Source organism: Apus apus, chromosome 9 (assembly GCF_020740795.1).
Source record: "Apus apus isolate bApuApu2 chromosome 9, bApuApu2.pri.cur, whole genome shotgun sequence".
NCBI lineage: Eukaryota > Metazoa > Chordata > Aves > Apodiformes > Apodidae > Apus > Apus apus.
Genome location: NC_067290.1, coordinates 16,752,972 through 16,780,248, shown reverse-complemented (window position 1 = coordinate 16,780,248; position 27,277 = coordinate 16,752,972). Strand labels below are relative to the sequence as shown.

Genomic DNA, 27,277 nt, shown 5'->3' with positions numbered 1-27,277 from the left:
GGCTAGAATGAAGGCTGGTTCATGGTTTCCCCCAATGGGCTGTGAGATGTGAGCTCTAACTGGTACAACCCAAACTGCCTCCTCCCCCATTCCTGCAAGCACAACTGCCAGGAGCAGAGCAGGTTTCCTGTCATGTCCCCTTTCTGTGGGCAGTGGAGGGATGAGGAGCATCACTTCCTCTAGAGAGAAGGATCTCTGGGCAGGGCTGAGCCATTCAGCACGCAGCGAAAGCCCAGAGCCCCAGCTCTGCCAGCAGTGCTCTGTGCTAGGCAGCTTCACAGCCCTCCTGAAGCTCCTGCAGCAGAAGACAGTTTGTTGATTGTCAAGGAGCATTTGGTCCAGTGGCTTTTAACCTTCAAATTAGGTCTTTAGAAAATATTTTATGCCACTTTGTAAACTTATGGTCAGTCTCTAAATTTCAAGTAGTTAATGAGGTGCCTCTAGGACCAGTTCTCATACTTAAGCCCACAGGGCATGGAGAAGAGGATGCACAAGGGCTCCTCAGATGCACTCCCATGGTGTGGATGCTCCTGTGGTGCTGCCAGGCTCCATTGTGTTGTGGGAAGGGAGGCACAGGCTGCAGGATGTGTCAGCAATGTCAGCTCCTGAATACAAGCAGATCCCCAGCTCTGGTGAAGCACAGGGATGGTGCTCACTGGTGACAACAAGGAATGTTCCCTGGTGTTTCTCAGTCGTTAATCCAGCTCCAGGAGGTTAGACCTGCCTCAGCTTAGCTTTTGGCTTTTGTCCTTTCCTTTCCTTGCTGCATGAATGAGGAAAGCCCACTGTCTCAAAAAGCAGCAACTTACACCCAGCCCTTGTGCTTGGGAGTGCTCCACAGGTTGTGCTGGAGGATGCCCTGCCAGGGCCAAATCCTAGCCTGGATCTTTACATGAAGCTTCTGCTTTGTGTGGGCCAGGAATGTGGCTTGGAGGATAAATGCTGCAATACTGGGGTGTGAAAAGACCTGCGTGGATAAGATTGCTTAAAAGCTGGTCATGGTTTCTTTTGCTTTCACAAAGCTGTTCTCAAAGTTCTCATGGTATCTAGTTGGCAAGAGGGGACACTGTGTGGAAAGCCTAAATCCAGGGTGGTGCAGAGGCCTGATGCTTGAAGGAGTTTGTGTTTGTGTCCTCTTGACATTCCTGAGCACTGGCATGTGTTGACAGCACAGTTATGTGTAGGTACCCACGCTTCTGTGGTTGTGTGCTTTAAAGGAAAATGATGCTTTCCTGAGCAGAGGGTGGGAGGGTGACTTTGCCCTGGGTGTGAGATGGTACATGTCAAAGCTCCTGACATTGTGCAGGACACAACACGAGAGTCAGCTGAAGGTTGGGGCAAATACAGCCAGTGTGTTGGTCAAGCTTTGTGCCAGTTCCCCCTCTGGAGGGGATTTATCTGTGGCTTATAAGCTTCAGATGCTGCACCAGAAATGTATTTACAGTATTCTTTGAGAGATCTGCAGGCAATCCTGTGTGGGAAATCCTGTAAGTGGCTGTATCTAATCAAAGAGAACGGTACCTCTGTAATGAAGTCTGGCATCTCTGGGCATAGGCTGGAGCTGCTGGGCACTCTGTGTTGGCTCTTTTGCTCCAGATGACTCCAAAGAGGTTTTGCTTACAGCTGAATAAAAATTCAAAACAAATAATACTGCATATTAAATATGTTATTAATTATACAATACATTACAAAATATGGCTTCTGAATAATAAATAATGTAACTAAAACCTGCATTAATATTCTGAGAAGGGCTAAGGCTGGTGTTCTGTAGTGCACAGACACACTCCCTTCCTCACCTCTCAACTCCACTTTCCTTCCTGCAAATGTGTCAGCTCCTTTCTGCAAATTTGGTAGGACATTTCCCCTCCAAGGGCTGGAGGAATCTGGGGCTTGTGTATTTTGCAATTTCTGTAGAAATTTTGGCAAGAGAGGGACAAATAGACAATTAAATCAATGCTGCCAAAAATGTATTTCTTTCTGCTCCCCACCCAGTCCTCCACCTCTGTGCTGTTCTATACAGTCAAAGTTCTTTTGTGCCTCTGGGACTTTTGCTGCTGCAGGCTGGGTTTGTGCATCCTTTAGGACCTCTGGTGGTGTTTGCTCAGTCCCCCTCTGTCCTGCCCTCATCCCCTGTGGGGAGCCGGGGGATCTCCTTTGTCCACAAGGGGATCGAGACCTTACTTGTTCTTGTGAATATCACCTTTAACAGCATTGCAGTTCTGCACCTGGAGCACAGAATCTGTGCACAGAGTGAGGTGTCCTTGGCTGCTCCTTTCCACCACACCCCACCTTAACCCATCACCACTGGCACCTTCTGTGCAGTGTAGCATAGCTCTGCTGTACACGCCTGCAGAACAAACTTCCTCTGCTGGATGTGCCAACATGACCCGTTTGGTGTTTGCTGGCATTGTCCTCCCTGGGTCTCCCTGCAGATGAATTGAATGCAACATTTGCTGTTACAGCCCCAAGAGCACCCGCTGTTCCCTCGCTGCTGGTGTGTGCACAGACCTTGGCCTCCCACTAATATCACAAATGCTGCCCATGCTCTTTCCCTACCCTCCTTTCACATTCAGCTGCCTGTTTTTCCCTGTGGTCTGATGCTGCAGTCCCTAAGCCCTTTTGGCCTGTGTGGTCCAGCCAGCTGCCTGGCTTCTGCTCTCCAGCATCCGTGATTTTGGGTTGGAGCTTGGAGAAGCCCTGTCAGCTGCCAAAAACAGCTTGGGCCACAGAGCAGGAGGTGGGAGGTGGTAAAGCTTCAATCTCCCTGTCTATGGAAGGGCCTCCCAGTGACTCAGAAACTTGTTTATCCATATGTATTTTAGGAGAATGCAATGGCTGGAAGGATGCTTTTTGTATGGCTGGGCTCTGTTTTCCTACATGCTTCTCTTTTTCAAGGCTTTGAGAACTTCTGCCTGAAAAGTGGTGCCAACTTCCATTTAAAGGCTTTCTCTCCTGTCACTGGCTGCAAGAAGCTGGAATTTAGATTTATAGTGACCTCTGAAATCTACTGTACAGCTGGAATTCAAAATAGTGAAAGCCTAGCACTTGGCTTCAGGTGAAATGGGTGTCTCAGCACTGATGTGTTTGCACAGGGATAGGGGAGCTTTGTCACATGTCTAGTGTGTTATTGCACAGCCCATGACCATAGCTGGGATACTTTTAAGGAGGTGGGTCAGAACTTGTCACGCACATGTTGATGATAAATTGGGAAAGATAAATTAGTCTTTTCTTCTTTCAAACCAGCCAAGTTTGGAAAAATAACACCCTACTTGGCTAGTGAAGCACTGTCAAGTTTATTATACATTAGAGCTAACCTCCATGTAGCTTTGCAGCCATACGGTTGACTCTTTGCCAGTCCTTAAAATATGTTCTGTAAACTAAGATCTTGGTCAAGTTGGCTGAGTTCCCCTTTTCTTCTCTATATTTGGGTGTCAGGGAGTTTATTTAATTTCCCATTTGTTTCAAGAACTTGCAAGAATTGCTTTAAAAAAAGGAAAAAAAAACTTTTACAGGCAATGGAAGTTCTCAGAGTGATCTGTAACTGTGATAGCTTTGTGAAGGGCAATGCTTGTGAGCACTTGGCAGCCTGAAGACCAGTGCTTACCAAGAGGAGCTGTTGAAACAGACCCCTGGTGTAAGCATACAGCCTGGCTGGCTTCCAGCTCATGGAGAGCAAAGTGGTCATATATCAGAGAGCTCTCAAAAGTTTTATAACAGATATTTCCTAATTCTCCCCCATCCCCAGGGAGAGGGGAGCATTCCCATGCAGCCTTGTAGCACAGTGTAGCCTGATCTAGCCAAAGCTGTTAAAATATGCTCTGTCCTTTGCCTCTATTTGCTTTTCTGCTCCTGCATGTGGAAAGCCCAAGACAAGGATCAGCAGGACCAGTTGGCCTTCATGCAGTGCTTTTATCTTCTGTGGATGCTGGCAGCCACCTCCATGGCCCAAACCCACCAGCAGATGAGAAGAACAGAGTGTGGTTACGCCTGTGAATAAAATGTGACAGGAGGAGGAGGCAGGTCCCTCCTGCTGAAGTAAACTGGCAGATCTCCATGCCCCCCCTCCCCCTCCATCCCCATTACTCTGTGAGACCTCACATGGCGCCGTGCTGGTGGCTTGGGAAGGGACTTGGCTGTGGTGTGGGTACAGTCAAGGGACTCTGCACGGCACCTCTGAGTGGTTGAGGTTGGTCAAGACTGCCTGCTGTAAAGGTTGATGGTGCCCCAGGGACCTGTCGAGGCTCTTGCCAGGGGAGGTGTAGGTTGTGTCCCAGCTGGGCTGGCCCATTGCTGATGAAGGCTTGGTTGGTTTGCTGCCAAAGTTTCATACCTTGCATCTCTTGACTTGGTCACCTCCTCTGGAGTCTAATTCCCTGTCTTATTTGGAATGGAGAGTTTTACTCCTTTGATCTCCTGGCCACCGGGTAAAGATGCTGTGACAGCTCAGCCAGGTCTGGTGTTGGTGCATGTTGGGTATCTCATCATGATGCTGTGGCAGGAAAGCAAAAGCTGTGATTATATGTTAATTCTAATGATACCTGCCATATATCCTGGCTTGTAAACAGGGAAGTATTTATGTACTTCCTCCCTTCTCTGCATTTACTCTTCTATTAGTGCAAAAAAAGCAGCACTAAATGTGCTCCTGTTGCTCTGAACTGTGTAGAGCTGTCTCGGAGCAGCTGCTGTACCTGGAGCTTCATCAGGTGTTGGCTGAAGCACAAAATACAAGCAAGGGAGATGGATGAGGGTGGCTGGCAGAGACAGCAAAATAAAGAGTGCAACAGAGAAACCTGAAGCTTTTGCTACCCATGAGGCACAACCAGTTTTTGGGGTTTGTGGGGTTTTTTGGCTGGGTTGGCCTAAGCTGCTGAGGTGGGAAGCAGCAGGTCCTGCCAGGAGAGAGCTGTGGTGGCTGCTGCATGGACACTGAGCTGGGCCAGCTCAGCCTCAGTTCATGCTCGCTCTCATGTGGGTAGGAATGGCTGTGGGGCTTTGCGGGTAAAATGGAAGATGTCATGGACCATCTAAATGCTGTGAGGCCTTCTGAGCTATTCAGGCTGTGCTCCCCGTGGGGTAAGTGCAGCATGAGTGCAGATCTGATGTGCCCTTCTGAGTAAGGGTCAGAAGGACCAGCCTTTAATTTCCTCCTATAACAGCTCATGTTCTGCATCTCCTGCTGGTTTAGTGCTTTATTTTCCCTCCCTAATGTGCTGGAGGCATACACTCAGTTTGCTTTTTCTCAGCCTAGTGTTTTCCTTTGGGAAATTGATTCCAGTTGAGATGCTCAGCAAAGCATGGACCTTCAGATGCAGGATGGGATGGGGCCTCCGGTGTGTGACAGGGCAGCATGAACAGCAGGTGACACCACTGGGACTGAGACCTGGGTGTGAATGCCAGTAGTCGGGGCGGGTGCTTTAAAGTCGGAGGGTTATTCTCTTGCTGCTATTGTTTGTCTCCCTGGTGTAATTACCCAGCACAGCCACACTGACTGAGCGAGTTGTTGGATTTGCCTGACCTAGTTACTGCTGTGCTGCTCAACTTGTGTGGTGTAACAGGTTGTGGCCAACAACCCCTCCCAAGGGCCACCTTGAGCAGCCCCTGCTCCCAAAGAAGCCTTCAATGCTGAAAAGCTGCTAAGCTTTCTGCACTGCGGGGACCTGTCTGTGTCCTTTGGCTGTCATGACACATCACAGGGACATTGGATCCCTCATGGGAAGTCACAGCAGTGCTGGGTAAGGGCACAGGTGCTGACATTTCTTCACTTGTGCTGGGTCCACACCCAGATAATTGCCTCCCTTGCTTTGAACACCTTGTTGTATGCATTTGGGTCCTTCGTTTCCCTCTAATTGCACCCTTCTTTCTCTCAGCTTTTTTAATCACATTTCAGTAATCATGGGTAATTATGCTCAATATTGTGGCTGTCTTGAGGCTATTCAACCATAGTGTGTGTATTTGGGGGCGTCTTTAGTGAATATAAATTTAAGGGTTTGGTTTGAGGGAAGAGGTGTGTTAGTATCTCAGTTCTGAAATCTCCATGTAAAATGTTTTTGTTGTCAGTCTTTAACCTCTGGAGGTTATATGTGCTTTGAACAAACCATACCAGTTTCCCTTTCTTGCTGTGGTTCTAAAGAGTTAAATATGACATTTTCTCTGCTTATTTTTCTAATCTGAGTTTACAGTCTAAAGATTTGCTTAGCACAGTTAATGCTCATCTGGCTATCTTCATTCTTGATCTGTGTTTTCATCAGGATCTCAGAGTTGCATCTCTGTGACAGTAAATTCTAGTGTTGTTGCTGTGTCTAATGAGAGTTCACTGCTCTATTCATGACCGAGCTTGTGATTTTTATCACATTCATAAGTCTGTCTGTGCAGCAAAAGGCTTGAACTCCTATCTGAATTGGGGTAAATTCTGCCCATGGGCACAGAAGGCAGGAGCTGGTCTCTACTGGCTGCTGAGATACTGACCTATTCCTGCTTTACAGTAATTGCCACCCAGTTTGAACATCAGCCACAACTGTTTATTTTTCCAATGTTTGTCAATATGACAAAAGCCACCACCTGAATCTCCTGGACTAAATGCCATGTTTAGATAAGCCAGTGGCCTTTTGGAGAGCTACACAAGGGACTGAATCTGCCTCGCTGGTTAAAATTCTTGGTCCCTGTGCAAACTCTGAGAGAAATGCCAGTTTCATCCCCTCCCTGGAGCTGCACATGCTAGTCTGTTTAAACTTATTTACATCTAAAATGTAGAAGACTCAGATTCCATTATCTGAATTACATCCATCTACTTAACCTCACACTAGTGACCTTGCTCCCACTTGGGATAAATCTAGGAAAACCTTCCATCTTCATCATCAGCACGTGGCCATGAGAGCACTCACTGCTCTGGCTCCCAGGGCCCCCTGCCAGCTCACTGAAGTCTCTCTTAAATTACCCTGGCAATTACAGGCATTATAAATGAATCTTCTTATAGGCATTTTTCCTATCACTTTTTGAAATTTGACCTTGCTCTTAACCCCATCCACCAACCTTGGGGGCAGAAAGATGGTCATAAAATCTAAATATTGCCAGAGTTGTGGTCCTGTACTCCTGAGTGACATGTATTGCTATATGTATTTGTGTCAAGACAAGGACTGTTCAAACTCCTTGACAGCCCAGGGCTGTATTACCTTATAGCAATGGCCAGTGGGGGAACCAGATGGCAAATAATATGTTATGATGGAAAATGCTGGCAGGCTCAGAGGGATTTGGTCCAGTCTTGTTCAACATACTCATCAAGAATATTCAGGACCCACCTGGATGAAGTCCTGGGTAATGTGCTCTGGGTGATCCTGCTTTAGTGGGGAAGTTGGACTAGATCATCTCTAGAGGTCCTTTCCAAATCTGACAATTCTGGGATTGTTCAAGAGACTGTCACTTGTATAGCATTAGTCTGTTCAATAAAGGCTGAGCTGGGCTTTGGGATCCCTTGATTTGAATCCTTGCTCTGCTACTTAGCTACAGTGTGACCTCAGGATGGTCCCTTTGTCTCCCTGCACCTCTGTTCTTCTTTGATTTGTAGCCCATTTAAAGGGTAGGGGTTGTCCTGATTGCTCTTTGGGGCTTTTTCTGATGCAGAGCCTCCCTCAGAGTGGTCCCAGTGTCCTGCCACTGTTTTTGTATGGTGATATGTGTCAATAACTAGGTCTGGTCCACCCTGTTCTGAGGTTTGCAACAGCTAGAGAGCCATGGGGGGAGTGCTGCACCTGGAGTGTCCTGTTTGTCCCATTTGCTCTGGTCAAGACACCTTCAGTGTTGTGTTTGAGAGAGGTCAGGTTAGGGAGGACCTTCTTGCCTGTTGACTCCTCAACACAGCTTCTAAGCAAATGTGTTTAAAACTGAGGACACTGGCACAGCAAAACTCTCACTTGAAAAGCAAAGATGGAAACTTCTTCACGAGAAGAAGGCAGGGTTCCTTCAGCCCGTTTGTCTCCTAAAGCCCTAAATGAAGTGGTTTGTGGGATCACTTTTAACATTGGTGGCAGTGCCAGAGCAGCCTAGTAAAGTGACCAGAGTGTTCTTAACACTTTTATTTAGGACTGAGTAAATAAACATGGAAAAGCAGCCCCATAATTATTATTACTAATTAGTTAATGGTTGTGAGGTGCTTTGAACATAAAAGTGAAGAGGTGCTTGGTTATTAAGTCCCCAACACCCCTGTAAAGCCAGCAGCAACTATTGCAATGGGGCAGCAGAGACTCTGCTGCAGTAGCTCACCAAGCTCTGCAGAGTTTTTCTTGGAGCCAGCAACAAAGAGAAAAGGGCCTTTGATGTGAGAATTGCATTTGGGTAGTGAAATCTCCGTGAGTTTCTTGTATGCTTAAAAAGGTGATGAGTTGCGTGTAGCTGATTCCGCCTTGGGCCAGGGAGATGGTCTTGATGAGCTTTTAAGGTCCCTTCTGGCCCTGTTTTCCCTGATTTTGTGGTCCGGGGGAAACTGTGCTGAACTCTAGAGCCTGTCTTTCCTGCCGAGCAGAGATTCCCTGCAATGGCATTTTCTCATGGCTGGCTTCCCTGTGTGCTGGTATGGGAGAGCACAGTGCTGGGATGACCTGATCTCCTGTAATCCTCCCACTGCTAGAGTTGGCCTCAGAGGCTGTTTGAGCAGATGCAATTTAAGGTTAAAAAAAGGCAGCTCAGATGTGCATGACAAAGACTAACTTGCTACAGACCTGGAAGTAACAAAGTACCTTAAAATTGCACCTATGTGAAGAGTTTCTGGGCTGCAATCCTTGCCTTTTCTCTTAGGTGCAACGTGAAGCAGATCAGAAGAAAGGATGAACTTGAAGATTTTTTTTTTTTTCCTCCTACTTTGTGATCTGCCCCTTCTGTTCCTCTAATAAAATATGTCTGGGAATGCTTTGGAGGCTACTTCTGCATAGCTGTTGCCACACCTGTTGGGAAGGGGAAATTCCTCTTGGTCTGCTGTTGCAGAGCAGCCTGGGGGAGTGCTGCTGCTGGAATGTTTTATTGACAAAGCTGGCAAAAAAACTTCCTTTCCACGAAAATTGAATTATTTGTTTGTTCACTTTTGAATTCAATCTCTGTGGGCCAGACCTGCAGCTGTGGTAAATTAGCTGAGATCCAGATGTACCCTATATATTTTGAGATGTCATTTCCCGGTATCTGTATGTAATTCTGTAGATCTTCCTGCTGCCCTGGTTTTGGCACTATTTCAGCTTTCAGTCTGCTTTGTCCTCTCATTCAGCCTCTAGATCCTGGGGACAGAGAATGTGTTGGGATCTTGGTGACAGGAGAACAGGCGTTGTGTCCACTACCTTCACTTGCAGAAGGTCAATAGTAAAAAAATCACTGTATTCATGGGATGGTTTCTGGATTCAGTTTTGCCTTTTCATGTTCAGTTTTCAGGATGCAGTAGGTGTAAGGGGGTAGCTTTGACAAGAGGCCAATCTTAAGTGCATTTGCTTTACCCTTCCAGTGTTACTGCTGGTTCCAAGAGCAGGTTTTTTGCTTGAGAAACCAGCTTTGAAAGATGACGCTGGAGCTTGCAAGCAGCCAAAAAAAGATCCTTGTGGAGTTGTGATGTTTTGGCATTAATCAGCTGCACGGCTCCGAAGTCACCCAGAGCACAGTGCTGTCAGGACAGGACTGGTTTTGGACTGGGGGGACTGGGTGGTTTTTCTGAACATTGCCCTGCACCCCCGGTGCGCTTGCGGGAACTGGAGGCTGCAAGATCCAGGCTCAAAGCAAGCTTAGTTGTATTATCCTTGTGATTAATAAGTATTACTATCATCGGGGGGGTGTGTACCACCATCGCGACAGAAACCCGCGGTCCCTGCCCTGAGGGGAGCCGTAAAAATACCTCCCGATCCAGGCGGCTTCGGGGGCCGCTGCCCGTGTGTGTTCGCAGCGAGCGGGTCGGGGCACGGCCCGATGGGATGAGGCTAAAGCAGCGCCCGGCAGAACGCAATAAAAGAAAGATTTGTAAAGAAACCAGGTCAGGGCGAGAGAAGGGCTGGGGGAGGAGGGCAAGGGGGTGTGTACGCGCTCACAAAAGGGGGACGCGGGGAGGGGACTCCGGCCCCGCCGCCTCCTGCGGGCGGGACTCGCTGTCCGGGAGCGCCGACCCCGCACCCAGAGCCGACCCCGCCCGCACCCCCCGGCCGGGCCGGGACCCCTGTGCGGGTGCTGGTGCCGCGGCGAGGTGGGGCGCACACGTTTCATGTTCTGCTGTTTCCCTGCACAGGGGCAGATCGAAGTGGAAAGCGAGACCGTCTTCAAGTTGGCAGCCCTGATTCTGCAGGTAAGTCCCTCTTCCTCCTGCCTCTGGCCGGCTCCGACACCGCTGACTTGGGCTGCTTTTAGCTCATTCTGCCTTTCTGGGTTGGTTTTTCTTTTCCCCTCTCTATAAAGGCAAGAAGTGCACGCCGCGTTGTTTATAATCTCTAGTTGCGGGGGAAGAGAAGCTAAAGAAGTTGAGAGCTGTTTTTTCTCCTAGACAAGTGAGAGAAGTGTTTCTTGGGGGAATTTTATATTGAAAGAGGGAAGGAAAGAGGAAAAACTCGTGAGGGGAAGTTATTTATTTGGGCAGGTTTCCAGCCAATTTATCACTTACTCTAATTTAAGTATGTTCTGGAGAGCCAAGAGGAAAAGGGTATGATGCTGTAGCTAAACTTGCTATATTATGTCTGTGAATCTTTCAGAGCATATGCTTTTGATAGCTCTCTTATGTTGAAATATGCCAATTTTTCCTCTCCTTAATCAAGTTTTGTTGGATTCAGACTTAAACTCTGGTATTTACCATTTTCTGTGAAATAAAATTCTGCCTTTAAAACGTTGGGGTTTCCTCCCCCCCGCCCCCCCCCCCCTTTGCATTCTCAGTGACCAAGTGCCACAGCAAAGCTGCGGTGGCTTGATCTGCCTGAACTGTTGTTTTCATCTCCAGTGAGCGCAATTCCTCCCAACTGCTGACCTGCTCAGAAAGCTGACCTTTAGCTGGATGCAGTCAGCCAGGGAGAGAATTGTATTTCACTTCTCGTGCAGTAAAAGTGACATTTGATTTGCAATGTGAAATTCATCCCCATTTTGGAAGCACTTTTTATTTATAGTGTAGGTGGATCATCTACAGCTGGAAGTGTAAAGGTGCAAATTCTGCTCTTGAATCCATCGGGGAAGCCTCTGTGCTTTGCACTGAGTGTAACTGGGGTCAGGATCTGGCCTCAGAGCTGTGGGAGTGGGGAAGTGAACAATGCTGGGAAAATCAAGGACTTTTGAAGAGATCATGTTTTAATTCTGTCACTGTTTTTCAATTGTAGGAAGCTAAAGGGGACTATTCCAGGTAATAACATTTTCCTTTCTAATATCAGTGTGCTTGATGGATGTGTTGTTTTTCTTGTGTTGGTATTGTATTGCAAACAATCAGAAATGGGGGTAAAGTCCAGCCTCGAGCAGTGGCTGAAGAAAGTGAAATGCACTGCTGGGCTGAATAAAATCTGAGTCTGCAGGGTGAGTGATGCCGTTTGTGAGCAGGCTCTGACTCAAAACGGTTTTTCAGGCCATCCCTCTTGCTTCCCTCCCCAAATGTGGGTGCCTAAGTAGGATGGGGAGGCAGCTCCCACTCTTTCCTGCCAGAAAACCTGTGCTTTACCCTGCAGTTTGGGTCCATTTGGGTGACCTTGCCTGCAGCCCTGCCTGTACAGTGGCAGCACATGCAAAGGGATGCAGAGCCCATCAGCTGCCTGTGCCGGAGATCAATGAGCTGCTTTCTTCTGCAGCTGTCCCGTGGGGCCTCCCCCTCCTTGCACTTGACCTGACAGTTGTGTTGTATTTGGTGTGAGACCTTGTTGCTGGGCTTTAGCCCTCTAAAACTGTATCATCAGACTGGGCTTGCCCTTGGAGATCACTTTTTACCGAGTCCTGGTTGTGATAACTGGCCTCAGGGTGCCATGGGAGGTGACCCTCCTCAACCTGCACACAGACCTGTTAGAACCAAGGAAAAGACCTTCCATTAGAAACAGCCCACTGAGCAAATAGAAATTCAGGAGGTTGGCTCTGGTCACGTTAATATTTTACTACTTGCTGAGTTTCCATTTGGGAAGAGAGATGTGTCTACACTTAAGCTACGATGGCTTTCAGGAGCCGTGCTTTGGAAACACTCAGAACAGAGCTCTCTGCTCAAATGCAGGGGGCAAGTCACCTCTGACTGCCAGAGCCTGCAGCAGTGACAGACTCTGCTTTTCCTTCGGTGCACAGTTGGCACGTAAGTGCCAGTGCTGCTGCCCAAGACCCCTTCTACAAAGACCGGTCCCATCTCCACTAAAAGTCATGCTCTGAAGTCCATCACAGCATCCTTCCCCTTCTATTGGCACACTCTTATGCCTTTGGGGAGGAAAAGATGACTGAGATCAACTGGATGGCCCAGCTGTACAGTTGATTTCTGTTCCTATTCATGCTGTAGACCTGATTTGGGACCCATAGTGTATTTCTTACAGCTACAACATGCTGCATTTTTCTCTAGAAATACCACTCATCTTGCCTGATCTCACAGGGACAACCCTAAGCTTAACTCAGTTTAGGCACAGATGACCAGAGAAGCACCGTTCGATTGAGTAACTTGCTAAGCTGTAGCAACGGGTGGCAAGTGCTCTCAGATCTCAAGAAGAGGTGTTAAGGTTAAAAATTACCTTTATGGGGAAAGCCTCCCTTTTGTGGTTTAATCTTAACACTGAGTTCTTATCATTTGCCATAAATAGGTTTGTAAACATTGCTTCCCATGCCCAAGAACTGCATCCCTGGGTATTTTCCATGTCTTCGCAGGCATTCCGCAAGGAGGGGGTTGCCCGTGGTTGCCTTCCAAAGTATTTGAAGAAAATCGGAGGGAAGAACCTTGTGCTGCAAGATTGATTTCCGAGTGCAGCTCTTTCCCTGACAGTTGCATGAAAATAGCTGCAGCAATTGTTTCCCTCTTGCTAAACAAAACATATGTTACGCCTCCATGGCAAATGAGCAGGGCCAGCTGTCGCAGGCGCAGTGAGCCCACAGCAAGTGAAGGAATTTCATTTTGCATATCACAAGTGGTTGTTTGGACCATTGCTGATAAAGCACTAGCTTAATTACCAGTGTATGTTAACAAAGATACTGGGGGACTGGTCTCCCCTGCCAGACTCTCCCCCGACAGAGGTCCCTGCAGCGGTGCTGCCTGTGCCCTGCGGTTGCCTGTCTGCGGTGTCTCGGGTTTGGTGTGGTTGCTGTTCACTGGTGTTTGGCAACTCCACTTTGAATCACTTTCTGGAATGTGGCTCTTGCACCATTTCTGCTTACGTGAGAACACACAGGTTAATTTTTTTTTTTATTGGATTAGTGCTGAATGAATGTGGGTAAATACAGGAATTGCCTGAAGTCCTAGAGATTAGTTTTCTGGAAGTAAAAATTGGGCCAGTCCAGACAATGCTGGTGATCTCTGCCTGGCTGCTTTTGCATGCATCCCATAGGGAGCTTTTTCGTGGGGACACCTCCCATGGCGGAGTCACTGTGTGACATTCCTGCTGACTTCAGCTGGGAACAGGCAGATCAGTACCAGAGTCTGAACGCTTCAAGCTCCTGCAGCTCTGCAGTAACCCCTTTCTCAATCTTCTGCTTAAATTCTCAGATAAGGTCTAGATGGCTGAGAGCAGCAATCTCCCAAGAAACACCCTCCCTCACCCCATGCTGAGTGGGCGAGCACATTCTTTTGAAATCTGTTTCTTTTCAGTGAGCAAACTTGACATGCCAGCGTTTGGAGAAAGTGAAAACTTTTGATTTCTCCACTGCAAAGGTCACTACGGAGGAACTTGGCAGTCTGGTAGCACTGACAGAGCAAAAGTGTCAGGGTCTTTGGGGTTTGGCCCTTGCAGGTGCTTTGCAATAGGGACCCAGGCTCTTCGCTGGGCTGTTAGGACAAGGGTATGTGCCTTATCATTTGGAGAGAGGCTTTTTGTGAGATAAACCACCCAAGTCCCAATTTGAGAGGACCCTGGCTTTTAAGACAACTTGATAAAACCTAAGTAGGTGCTTCAAAATTGCATCCACAGCATGTCCATTGGATATGTGCCTGTTTTGGACAACTCTGGTGTCTCAAAGGCAGGCAGAACTGACTGCAGGCCACAGGAGGAACGATTAACAAAGATGACAGCAGACCATGATCAGTGTAGCTCACTGCACACCCAGTTCCTTTTCCCATTTACCAAACTGGTGATCCCAGCCAAGATAATTACCCCTGTGATGAAGAGCATGCCACAGGGATGCTTGGTGAGCCCTTCCTCTCCCCCTTACTTGGGACAGAGCTGCCACGGACAGAGCGGTTCCTCCCGAGGGTCCTGCAGCTGGGGTGCCCCAGCAAGTCTGGGATGCTGCAGGTGAGTGGCTCTTTGCCTTCCTCTGGGCATGATCTGGCTCAAGAGAAGGGATGTTAACACTGTGTTCCCTTTGCACAACTCATCTGTGGCTTCCAGCTGACTGCTTCTCTGTTTAAACTGAATTCCTATCAGTTTTTCTCCAGCTCTTGTAACAAGAACCCAGAGCAGAGTGTTAGTCATTCATTGATAGTAGTTTTGAAACTCTGCATTAGTTAATTTCACTCCTCCACTCTCATGTTTGCAAATGAAACAGAAAAAGCTGCAAGCCTGCTTTTACAAAAATCTTCTTTTATAAGCTTTACAAAGGTTTTAAAAAGAGTTTGATTCAAATTGCAGCTTCTGGTGTGGTTCAATTTTGGGGAAAAACATCTATGTTATTTTTTATTTTAGAAATTTTATCTATATTTTAAAGAAAGTGATCGTCTTGGCAGGCAAAGAAAATAATAGATCAGTCTGGTAATTATTCATCATTGTAAATATGCAGCATCTAAAGTCTTGCCTCAATGACTTAGCTACTTTTAGTTTACAGACTAAGCATCTGCCCTCAAATACTGTACAACAGTACATAGTATTATTTTTCTTTGTAGCTTGATGGAGATAATTTATAACTAAGATGAATAAAGACTGACCGTCTATTTCTAGCATTAAAAAAAGAGTTATTAAAATCAGATTAACTTCAGACACTATTTATGGATGGTAACTTTTTAAAAAATTTGTTTTCTGACAGATAATGTTGGATCATATTTTCCCCAGTAACGTTTCCAGGACTGAAACTCAGCCATGCTCCCTGGAAATGAATGCCATGGCTGGAGGAGAGCTTCCATTTTCTTTAACTAGCTGACGCATTCGATTCTGATTCTGGCCTGTGGGCTGCAGAGATAACTCCCGACTGGTGTAACATAACACAGACAAAATAATGAATTCCTGATAGATGACATGTGTGAGGCACCGAGGTTTATCATTACATGGGTGATAAACACAGTTTGTAAAAGGAAAAGGTTTGTGTGAAAGATACCCCTGCTAACAGTGGCTGTGGAGTAATTGCTTCAGAAAGTCTCGAATTTAAAAACTTTAATGAGGAAAAAAATAAATGCTTGGTCTAGGTGCAGAAAACTGGTCTTAAAAATTGGCTCCAATTAAAAGCGAGTGTTCATTATTAGATTTTTGGATAGTGTTTCTCTGGAAAACATTTGATAGCCAAGAATGTGGAAATGATAACTTAGGCAGTGATAGAAAATAGCTACTTGAGAGAAGTGAATGATTGTCTGATAACAAAGCACCTGTTTGCTGTACTGCTTACCCCAAGATTCAGGTAGCTTCAGAAACAGAACACACCTGGGATTTGTTGTAGGCAGCTCGTCCAGCCTGTTTTTGGAAATCTCACCAGGTTCATATGACCAAAACTCTAGGTGTGGCCATGTCCAGGACTGGGGTTGAAACAGAAACACAGATTTGGACCAAATCTCCCAGTTGTTCATACTCCCCTTTCTCAGGCTTGTGTTGTGGAGAGGTCTCGGAGGGCTCAAGGTGGGCCAGTGTGGTATGAGTGGAGCCCCCCTCATGGGTGTCAGCCACTAATGGGCACTCAGGCTGTGGGACCAGGCTGGAGATGGCCTCAGGAAAGCCCTGAGACAAGTACAACATGAGTGTCAGATCTTCAGCACAAACTCTTTTGCTCCACAGCCCTGCTTTTGTTAGGCTGAGCAACTGGGGAGGAAGACCTTCTGTGAACTGTTCATGGGAATCTCTTTTCCAGGGATTGTGAACAGGTTATGAGGGCACATCTGCACTTGGCTTATGCAGAGGCCAAAGGCCTGAGCACAGCCTGGGTGCCTCTTTCAGCCTTGAGGTTTCCTTCCACGTGTAGTGGTGGGTGACACAAAAGAGCTGGTGGATCACCATGGGATTCACACTCAAGGTGTCCACCTGGAATTCGTCATAGTTTTTGTTTTTCTTTTTCTTTTCCATGCAAGTGCACTTTTAAGTGTCCATGCACTGATATATTTACTGGTATATTTACTTTCCCCAGTGTGACCCACCACTCCCTGTGGGCCGTGTCTGCCCCACTGGAAATCAGTGCTGAGCACTGGTGCTGCTGTTGTGCTCCTTGTGCTCCTCGGTGCTTGTTTGTGGAGTGAGTCATTGTGTGTTTTGTCTTTGAGCTGCAACTCTGCAGTGTTTCTGTAAGTACCTTGCCAGGTACTTGCTGGTGAACCATTTACTCCGTCACAGTCAAACCCAGCCGTGTGCTTTCCTCAGCTCAGTTTGTTGGGTTTTTTTTGCAGTAACTAATTTGAAACAAGATGAGCAAAGATGTATTACCTTAGAGCCTGCTTGCTGAGAAGGTTAATTCTTTATTTTACTTTATTTAGGAACATCTAATGAACTGAGGTAGTAAATAAAAAAGTTTAGGGAAGGTTATGTTTGTGTTTCATAAAATGATAATGATTCCCTTGCTTGACAGGTATTGGATTCAATTTTATACCCTCTTCAAAGAAGAGCTGGTTGAAAACTGCAGTAATTTTTCTAGAGCAGTGTGCAGGTCTTGCTATTTTTGATAAGTCACTGCAGTTTGGTTTGGGGTCCTACAGCCCAGGGTACCATGGGGAGCTGAGGGAAGGCAGCATGCAGAGGGAAGCCAGGCAGGAGCTGCTGAGCTCCGTCTCCCTCACTTAAGCAGCAGTTCTGAGATGGAAATGTTCTCTCCTGTTCTTTCATTTTTCAGTAAGGAGGGGAAATTCACTCTGCAAACCAGGTGCAATTACCAAAAAAAAAAATATTTAGGACCCTAATTTTCTGCTAGACTTTTAACACGAAGAGGGTTTTTTCTGCTGCTACTACTTGTAGGTTCATACAGCTCAGAGCAGACCAAAGTCTACATAGTCTCAGCAATGATGTAATTTTAATGGATTTTACAATTTCCTATTTTAAAGCAGTTCTGTAAGGGCTCTCAAGGAATTAATATAGTATGCTTATTATGCAGCAGATGAATTAAGCTGAATTATGTGGAAGCACTGGGTGAAATGAGCAAAAACGATTAGATGAAGAGGAAAAGATACTGCTGCTTTCAGTTATTTAATAATCTGATCTCATGGGATTTACTACTTGCATATAGCAGTGTAACTTTTAATATTTACACATAATTATGGCAGTTTGGTAAGGAACATGCAATTTCAGATTTCATATGCATGATGCCTGTACAGTTTCCTCAAAGGTGGCAAAGAGATCGTTGTGTTTTGTCCTCTTTAAGTATCCCTCCACAGTCCTTTCTTCTGGGTTTGGTTTTGTTCGATTTTTTTTTTTTTTTCCTTTAAGCACTTTTGACTCAGAGAGACAGTGCTATAGTGGGTATAAGCCATCCAGCTAGGGAGGGCATAGCTGTGTGTGATCTGCATCCAAAGCAGATGAGAGACAAGGCAAGCATGATGCCAGAGAATTCATCATCTCCCAGATTGTCTCCCATGCAGGGGACAAGTCAGATACATGTCACTGTTGTAGCTGTCAGGCTTGGAGTAGCACCGTGGCATCCACAGCCTTAGCTAAAAGATTCTGTCCCCCTAGAAATTCCCTCAAGTACAGGTTCAGCATTAAAACATATTGCCCTTTCCTGTTGTAAAATTAAACTTCATGGCTTTTGTGTTGTAATGTATTAACCTCCTTTCTGCTGAATACCTGGAAAACATTGTCAGGTCTACAGAGGGTTTCTCCAGTCTTGCAGCATCTGCTGTGAGCAGGAGTTTGGGCTCTGGTCTGACTCTGAACAATATCCTCACTTTAAAAAAGCAAAAATAGATCTCTCTTGCTTTTCCTTCCTGGAGTGGTTAGGATCTATCCTGTGGGGTATATTTTGTGCTTGGAGGAAATGGAAAGACAGCTTTTCAGCCTCAGCTTTTTTGCTTTTAGACATTTGTCAGTTCTTTATCATTATTTGGATACTGTATTTTTCTTGTGGTTCCATGTATCTCTGTATCAGCACACAGGGCTGTGATAACAAGCTTTAAACTTTCCTGCTGTATTCGGACATGCTAAAACCCACAACTAATATGGCTAAGCTGACTTTTGTGTGAACAGGAAGAAAGCGTGAATGTTAAAAATAACAGTCTGTTGTTGGGAGGAAGGGCTTGGGATCCTCCAAGCATTGTATCAACTCTGAATAGTCATCTTTTCCTACAGTAAATCCCCAGGTAAGGCAGAGCTGCTCTGTTTCCCATCCAGGCTGGCAGTGAAGTGCTGCTCATGCATGTTCTTGGAATGGCTGAGCAGCTCTGCAAACGTGGCTGTGCTGTGCCAGACCCCTGGGGCTGGGAGCCATCACCAGTGGCAGGTGTGTTGTTCAAGGACCAAAGGGTTTTATCTTCAGCTTGTTCATTTTTCACATCAAGAGCTGTAAAAGAAGAGCTGAGAATTTAGGGCAGGTTCAGGTCACAGATTTTCTCTAGCCATGAGGAACTGCTTCCTTGGCAGTTTGTTCCTCATCAGCGGAGTGGGAATGTGAATGGTGCCTCATCTGCCAAGGTGACTCTGGGAGCAGCCCAGGCTCTAATTTGTCTGGTCCCCATGTCCTCAAACAGAGAGCTGCATACATGTAGCTGATGGGAGAAATGTGGATTTTTCCTTGATGCTCTTGGTCCACCTTCCAAAAGCCAACAAGTAGAGTCACCAAACCCCCTGTGAGATCAGTAGGTGTCATCTGCTCTTTCTGAGACTCAGGCAGGGCTTGGGAAGCAGAGAAATTAGCCTAAAGGAGCAGGGCTGGAGCTGGAGGTCAGGCATGCATGGAGGTCCAAGGCTGTGGCCCAACCTTGTGTTGTCCAAACCATGCTTTTTTTTGTGCAGTTCCCTCTTGAGCTGTGAAACTAAAGCTGTTTTTGCAGCACAATGCAGGAACCCACAGCATGGCCACAGCATAAATGTTGAGCAAGCCTGGCCTTGAAAATGGCATTTGCACTGCTTATCATGTTCCTTTTCACATAGGGGATTGGAAGGCTCTTAGAAGTGCTCCTTCAAATACCTTTCTTAGCAGGCAGTTCCTATCTGGTACTCAAGTGGCAGATTTTGCAGCCCTGCCCCAGGCAAAGCTCCCTGCTGGCAGAGGGATTTCAGGTTTGGCTCTGGCTGTCCTGTGCCAGTGTGAGCCCCTTGTTCATGGGCTTTCCGGATCCTGGTCTTCCTTCATTAGAAAAATAACTTCCTTGACTGTGCCAGCAGAGCATAAACTGAGAAGTTGAGAAATGATGGGAAACGCCTGGCATTTGTCACAAAAGAGGATTTGTCAGAGAGCACATTTCAAAATCCTGCTGCCGAGATCCTGCTGCTCTGACATACTCAAAAGCTGCTAAATCCATTGGCTCTTCCCATACCTTCCCCTCTCTGTCTTCTTTCCCCCCCTTTTTTTTTCTTTGCACTTTTAACCCGGCTCCTTTTTCTTTTTTCCCCTCCGCTGCCTCGCTGCTTCCTCCTCACACCTGTTTCTTGTGTTACCTTGAAAAGCAGCCTGAACCTCCAAGGGAGCAGGAGGTGGCCACGCTCTGCCCTTACATGTATTTTAAAACAAAAACCTAGAGAACAGGCACCTGTTGCTGGAGCAGCCCAGCTACAGTGTGACAATCCATGTCCCCAGCTCTCATCTGTGCTGGTATGGAATAGGGGCACCTTGGAGACCTTGGTGATGCTACCCTAAGTCTGGACACTTTACAAAGTCACCTTAGGAGAAGGCTGAGGTGTGGGCAGCTACACAGGATGTTATAACATTGCTTGTATTGCCTAGCAAAGGAATTCAGTGATTGTTGCCAAGAAACAGGAACATTTCTAGCATCTGAGTAACCTGACCAGCCCTCTGAAAACTTAGATTGTCAGCTTGTAAGGATCTAATCTACTTGTCTGCTGTTTCTGCTTATTTTACTAACTCTAAATACCTTGAACAGAATAAGAAAAACCTTAATGGAAAGTTTTTGAAGCATCTTCATGATAAAGGGTAATATTCTATCATCCTTCAGATGCAAAGTTCCACTTTTGCTTGTATCTCACATGTGATTTTCAGAAGTATCTGCTGATTTTCAGGTGTCCATGAAACCACTTTCAGGTTACCTTGAGAGATTGGTCAATACTTTCTAAAAACAAGGCAGCTCTGAATAAATAGTGCCTGAGGTGTGCCTACAATTCATTTCAAGAATTAACTGAATGTAAAATAGTGACATTCTGAAAGATCCAGGAGTGACTTACTCTAAAGAGCACACAGCAACACAAGAGTATTTATGTGAGGTCAAGAGGTTTTGAGAATAAAGGAAGATCACTATACAATGAACTTTCCCCAGTGATAAATTCCTACTGTATAAAGTGTTATCAATGCAATTCAGCAGAAGCACCTGCCATCTCTTCAGTCAGTTAGAAGTTGTCTGAAGTCCTGTCCTTATCGAGTTAATATTTACAAAGATAATGTGGGCTGATAAGCTTTTCTGTTGTAGTCCAGTATGTTGCTTTTGCTTCTCTGGGTGTGTCTGTTGCTCTTCATGTTTTATGCTAATCTCATTAACCACATCTTATTACATCTAAGTTCTTACCTGCCTTAGCAACAGGCATAAGCTGGTTTTGACAGTGGGCACAGGGAAAAGCCTGGGCAGCCCTTGACAAATGGTCCTAATTAGCACAGTTCTGTAAATCTTTTCCTAGCAGGGAGTGTTGTATCACTTGATTGCAAGCTGAGAAGATGCACTTTCTGGGAGCATAAATATGTAAGCCTCATTTAATTTTCAGTAATATGCTTTAGGCAGAGTGTGCCACAATAGTCTGGCTTGGGTGCTTCCCAGATTTCTGGTGGGGTTTTAGCAAGATGCCTAAAATTTCACTGTAACGTCAGCAAGTTGTAGGAAGCACATGGAATTGGTTCTGGTTTGCTGCTAGAGATAGTGTGGATGTGGCAGCTTCTATTTGAAGTATGGTACATAGCTAAGTATTACTCTTGGTTATTTTAAAGACATGCTGCCCTTCCGTCTCCACAAAGCTGGCACTGGTGAGGGGACATGCTGATGGGGACAGCATTTTGTGCAATAGTGGTTCACATTGGGACAAAATTAAATATGGAGAGTATGAAGAATCCAAGATGAGGTTCAGCATGAGATGAGTCTGATGCAGATTTTTATGTTGCCCAGATCAATTCCAGTTCTCCTCAATATTTGCCAGGGAGAAAACTCCCATTTAGAGAGTGGAATGGCAAGGAAAGGGTCCATCTGCTGGTTTTCTTTGATTCTTCTCCATAGTGGAAAAACAGTTCAGATGAGAGTTTCCTATATTCTTCTCCTGGGGAAGTAAACAAACCTTTTGCCAAAAATGTTCAGTCCCATTGACTCTGGGTGGTTTATGTATCGATGCTTTGCCAAGAACCACCAGTCAAGAAGCCCCCTCTGTAGCAGAGGTCACATAAGATGCAAGTGGGCCCCTCCATCCCAACGGCCCTGATGAGATCTGACCAGGCACATGCCAGATACAACACTGCTGTGATTGGTTGGTGGATAGTGCAGAGGGTTGGATATCTGGAGCTGGGGCTGTCTGCCCCGTGATTTCTGTCTTGTGGTCGTTGTGAAACCAAACAGGAACAGGTAATAATTCAAACCGTCACTCGTGTTATCTGGAGCTGTCACCTCTGGGGAACGGCTGGGTCTCCGAGGGCTTGGGAAAGTGATCCTGAAGGTCAAGGGGAGAGCTGCTCAGTGCAGATGAGATGATAATGAACTCTGTGTAAGGGAGGGGAGGACCATTTGAGGCTTTTATTATCCCTGAAGCTGTGAATCATCCCCAGTGCTAATCCTCGGGTGCGCAGTCAGCAGATCTGGGCTGCTGCGTGCCAGCCTGCGCTGGCTGAAGGCACCCGGCGGGCAAGGGGCTGTGCCCTGCTTCTCCCAGCTCTTGTACGTTTTCCTAGGATTTTTTCCTGCTTTATCTTACACTTACGTAGGGAAAAAAAAGAAATTTCCATGTGGCTTCTCAAAGATTTTTAGGCCTTCTGTTTTTTAATGGACATGCTCCAGCTGCAGATGGATGGGACAGTGTGTCTGAACTTCAGGAAGGCAAGTCCCAAGGGCCAACTTTGCCTCATATAAGTGTATGCTCTGCTATTGGGAGAAGTTGGATGGGTTTGTAGGTTGGCAAAAGAACAGTAAAGGTCTAGCTGTGCTGCAGTTCATTACAGCTCCATGGACTCTGCCTGCTAATGAGCTGCACCAGAACCCACAGTGCTGCAGGGATGTGCCCTGTGTCGTGGCACAGACACAATTGCAGCCCTTTGGTCACTGCATGTCTCCACTCTGAGCCCACAGACCTTGTCAGGGAGGTGGGTGTGCTGGCTGGCCGGTGCTTGGTTTAAATTCAGTGGTAGACACTTCCATTTTAATGAGCTGCTACTCATCACCCAAGCTTAAGTAGTTTTGGCATTTGATGGGGAAAAAAAATAAGTAGCTACACAGCCAGGTCCAGAGGTGAGGGGCCCAAAAACTCAATGGAAAGGCAAGTAACCCTGCTAGAGACCATGAATTGTGTAAAAAGTGACATTTCAGAGCATGGTAGGACACGGCTGCCAGGATTAGTGGCATTTCTGCAGTCTCACTTGTGGTGAGGCTACTGCCCCAGAATAGCTGGTGAAGGAGAGCTTGGGACCTCTCCAGCCAGTTGTGGTGGTGACAGTTGGGATGTCACCTGTCCCCCCTGCCCAGCTGCCTCTGCAGGAGCTCAGCTCTCACTTCCTGGCATCAGCCTCGTTAGTGCTTCAGCCCTTGCTTGGGCGTTTTGTTGTTTGCTGGCATCAAGGTTTCTAAACAGGGATTTAGAGACCAACCATTAAACCTCTGATTATGAGTATTGTGGGTTGAGAATCTATACTTAGAGGAACAGCCCTTTTGTTTGGTAAAAATGAGCAATTTTGTTCTTGCTGCCTTCCAAAACCTCTCCTGCTTCACTTCATTTCCTTGCCAACCCTGACTGCTACACCAGCCATTGCAGTTGTGAATCAGGCTTAAAAATGGGAGGAAAGTTTAATTTTAATAATCAATTATCCTGTGAGTCTATGATTGAAGCTGGAAAAGACCTCAGGAGGTTCTCTGGCTGAACCTCCTGCTCTGAGAGGAGGCAGCTGTGAGGTCAGGCTGGGTTGCTCAGGACTTGTTTTTTTGTTTTGGGTGGGTTTCTTCTTAATTTTTCTCTTGTTTCTGAGGCCTCTGGAGCATCTGCTCTGTCTGCATTTTCAGGTGTCCCTACAAACCCTTGGTAATCTACCTTCTGTCTGCAAGTTGAAATGTCGTGCAGCCTTTTGATCCCATCAAAATGTGCTTTTAAGGGGTGAAGAAACCCCCCTCAGCCTTTGTGAGCACTGGCCGTATTTGAGTGTTGAGGAGAACTCCTGATTTTCTACCCAGCTGTCCCAGTTTGTGGCACTTGGGTGCTGGCCAACTTGCAAAGAAAAGTGGATATTCCTGGCAGAAGAGCATTGGCCAGCAAAGCTGAGCAGCAACAGCTCCTCTGTGCTAATTGACCCCCTTCTTGGTAACTTCATCAAAGATGCTGAAAAATAAATTGGCTGTTGATTGAACTGTTTCCTCATCCCCAGAGGTGGTCCCTGTTAGTCAGGGTTGAGGCACATTGGCAGGGCTGGGCAAGAAGCTTGCAGGGTGATTAGTCTGTGCTTGCTGAGGAACAAAACCCTTTCATTTGCTGCACCTTCCGTGTGACATCTGCCACGCGGGATGGGGACGTGGTAGGGGTTTGCTGCCTCTTCATCTGCAGAGGTTGTTCATGGTGCCCATGGAGCAGATTCCTGTGCTGTGGTCCACTCTACTGATGCACAGGGTGCAGATTTTGAGGGAAGAGGGGGCACGTAGCTCAGATGAAACCTCTAATAGTGGAGTCTGATGAAGACAGAGGTCGGGAGCGGGGGAAAAACCCTTCAAGGAAAGGCTGGTTGCAGAAGTCCAGGTGGATGCTGATGGACGTGGCTGCTTCATTCCTTGCATAGGAAAGTCATGTTGGTGCTTGTTGGTGCTGCTGTGAAGGCACCTGCCCATCCTGCAGAAATGGGGTGTGCAAGGTTCAGCTGATTAATTAATGGAGCATATAAGGAGAAAAAATTAACCCTTTTACTGATGCCTGTAAATAGGTTTTTAAATATTCTGCGGGGGGGGGGAGTTGAGATGAATTGTGTTCACACATTTCAGCTCCTCATTTCATTCCAAGCTTGGTCTGGAGTCCAAAATGTTTGAATTTTCTGTAGGATGACCACTCCAGGAAAACTATTTTCAGTGAAAATATCTTGAAGTATATGAACTGAAACCCTTTGTTTTGAGTCAGATCAGTGTTAAACTCTGAGATCTGACAAGACCGTGCTGCTTCATTAAATTTCCTGTCTAGAGGTAGGATTTTAGCTGAAGATCAAAAATTAGTGCTACAAGCCTTGCTTATGGGCAGGGGCTTTTCTTCTGCAGCCATTTCAGGGCTCATTCTGCTCTCAGCAAATAGAGTATGTGCAAAATAAATATTGATCTGGTGCTGCCACCCCAGTGGCCTGAGAATCACGTGTCTGTATAATGAGTTACAACATGAGACTACATGACACCAGATACATCACTGTCATGTGAGAGGGCCTATAGAGTGACGTTGCTATGACAGCCTGATGTGGGGCAATGCACCCTGTTCTTGGGTAGCAAGTACAGCCCTTTCCTTCTGCTGCAATTAATGACTGCATCTATGATTCACTAGCACTGACTCTGCCATTTTTTGTCTTAGTGATGAAAACACTAGGAAAGACTTGAAGACACTGCCTGTCTTTCCTACCAAGACATTGCAGGAGCATCCATCACTTGCTTACTGGTGAGCTGTTTATTTTAAATTGTAAATCATTGCTATGAATGGTAATGACAAGATCACTTTACAACAGTTTTGGAAACTCCTACAAATGTTTTCAGCCTGTATGATGTAGAACTTGGAGTTAATTAATCACATTCAAGCATTTCTGATTTTTCAAATGTTATAAATTACGTGAGATCCAATGCAGATCACCCACTGAAAGCGCACTCAAATTAAACTGCTGGGTCAGAATATGTGGGCACCACATATTAGAGCTGAAATCTGAACTCCAGCCAAGCCTGGGTTTGCAGAGAGCCCCTTGCTCTTCAGCTGTCACACAGTAGAGCCTCTGTGGTGGGCTGACCTTGGCTGGCTGCCAGATGCCCACCCAGCTGCTCTCGTCAAGAAGACAGAGGGGCAAAAAATAAGATAGGAAAGCTGGAAGCAGAAGGGCAGGTCCAATTTTGTGACTTGAATCTACTGTAAAGGAACACAGCTTTTGGGATGAATCAGTGATACTGTTTCCTTGGAATTTATGCCTTTTGTGCAAGTTTGACTCCTTCATTTATTTCATTTTTTTAGGCCTGACGTGTACCTGATGGATTTTTGAGTATATACCACTGCTTGCTTATAACTTGTTTTTTTTCAGAATGAATGCTGCTGGGTTTTGTTTTGCTTTCAAGTGTCTGACACATAAATGCATATTTTATTTCGCATTCTGCTAAAAGCAAATGTTGAAGTATATAATGGGAAAAATGCAAAAAGGTCACTGCTGACAAATCTTCATTCTTTTCACCTATGAAATGTCAGTGGAAAAAGAATACACTGGAAGGAAAACATTTCTGGTTTAACTTCTTCTGTCTTACATATGGAGCATTAACCATCCTTTGAAGTTTTGGTCCTTTAGAAGGTGAAAATGAATTTATACCATTAGTACCATTATTCTGCAGCAGCATCTGCAGCAGAGCAGGCTGGTCTGAAACGATTCGTTAATTAGTCTGGAAGGCAGCATGGGATGGCAGGGATCAGCCAGGCAGCTCCACGCTGCTTAATGAGGGGTGGGAAAGAAATCAGTAAGGAACAGAATGTAAACCAGAGTGAGAAATGTAAAGAGGGACACTCCTCTGCATGCTGAGCAGGCGTCTGAGTTTCGACAGATGCCATCACACATGAAAAAAGTCGCTGAGCCTCTAAATTGAGTTTTGTGCTTGGTTTGCAGTGAGGACAGAGTAATTGAGCATTATACACAAATCAAAGGTCTGACCAGAGGACAAGCCATTGTTCAGTGAGTATGACACTTGTTAATTTGTGAAGATAATATTTTTGCTTTTCTCTTTTTCCTCCTTGCTGAGAAGTGGAAATGTGGGCTGGTTTGGTCATTGTTACTTGCAACTTTACCATTTGTATCTGTCAGAAACTTTATTATTGAGTTATATTTCAAAAATACATTATTTGAAGTTTCAGATTTCACAGGCTTGCATTTCAGCTTGTATCCTCATTCAGATACCTCAAATATAAAATAAATTATTTGGAACTTACTTTATTGGAAGACTCTTCTCTGTACCCTGCTTGCTATCAATTAGTTTTCACAGAAGACTCTTAAGGGCAAGGTTTTACATTAGGTCCTTTAGAAAAACCCAAATGCATGTTTGTTGAAATGTTCAGGATCTGGCTTTCAAAAGAACAAGGTATTCCAAGACACATACACATGGAATTTTATTTTTATGTTACTGTTAATATTACTGTACTTCCTGCAGGCAAATGCAGTGTTATGAACCAAGTAGTTGGAGATGATTGCCATGGTTGCCATCTGCAAGTAGACAACTTCTAATTTTTCTCACATACCTGGATGCCTGTAACTCTGTCTCAATAATTCAGAGGCTTCTTTCAATGGGAACAAGGGGAAAATTGTCTGTTCAGTGGTTGAATTGCCTCGTGAAACAGTCGTACAACTGCATAAACACTTCCATTTGGAGCCTCTCCATTGTAACCAGAGCACTGTAATGGAATAATTATAGGCAAGTCTTTACTGCCAGTATTTCCCAAAAGGCTCACAT

At 45.9% G+C, this 27,277-nt stretch overlaps 1 protein-coding gene across 3 annotated transcripts in view; it reads left to right on the top strand.

The window, feature by feature from the left end:
* Nucleotides 1-27,277, top strand: part of FRMD4B (FERM domain containing 4B) — a 94,900-nt gene that overhangs the window by 40,738 nt on the left and 26,885 nt on the right. For 2 of the 3 annotated variants that reach the window (XM_051627633.1, XM_051627632.1), the window contains exons 6-9: nucleotides 10,247-10,303; nucleotides 11,316-11,338; nucleotides 25,161-25,244; nucleotides 26,440-26,505. In XM_051627633.1, the coding sequence (XP_051483593.1) occupies nucleotides 10,247-10,303; nucleotides 11,316-11,338; nucleotides 25,161-25,244; nucleotides 26,440-26,505 (230 nt within the window). Of the gene's footprint in view, nucleotides 1-10,246; nucleotides 10,304-11,315; nucleotides 11,339-25,160; nucleotides 25,245-26,439; nucleotides 26,506-27,277 lie in introns of those variants that run through there. The other variant, XM_051627634.1, reaches the window with a different exon arrangement.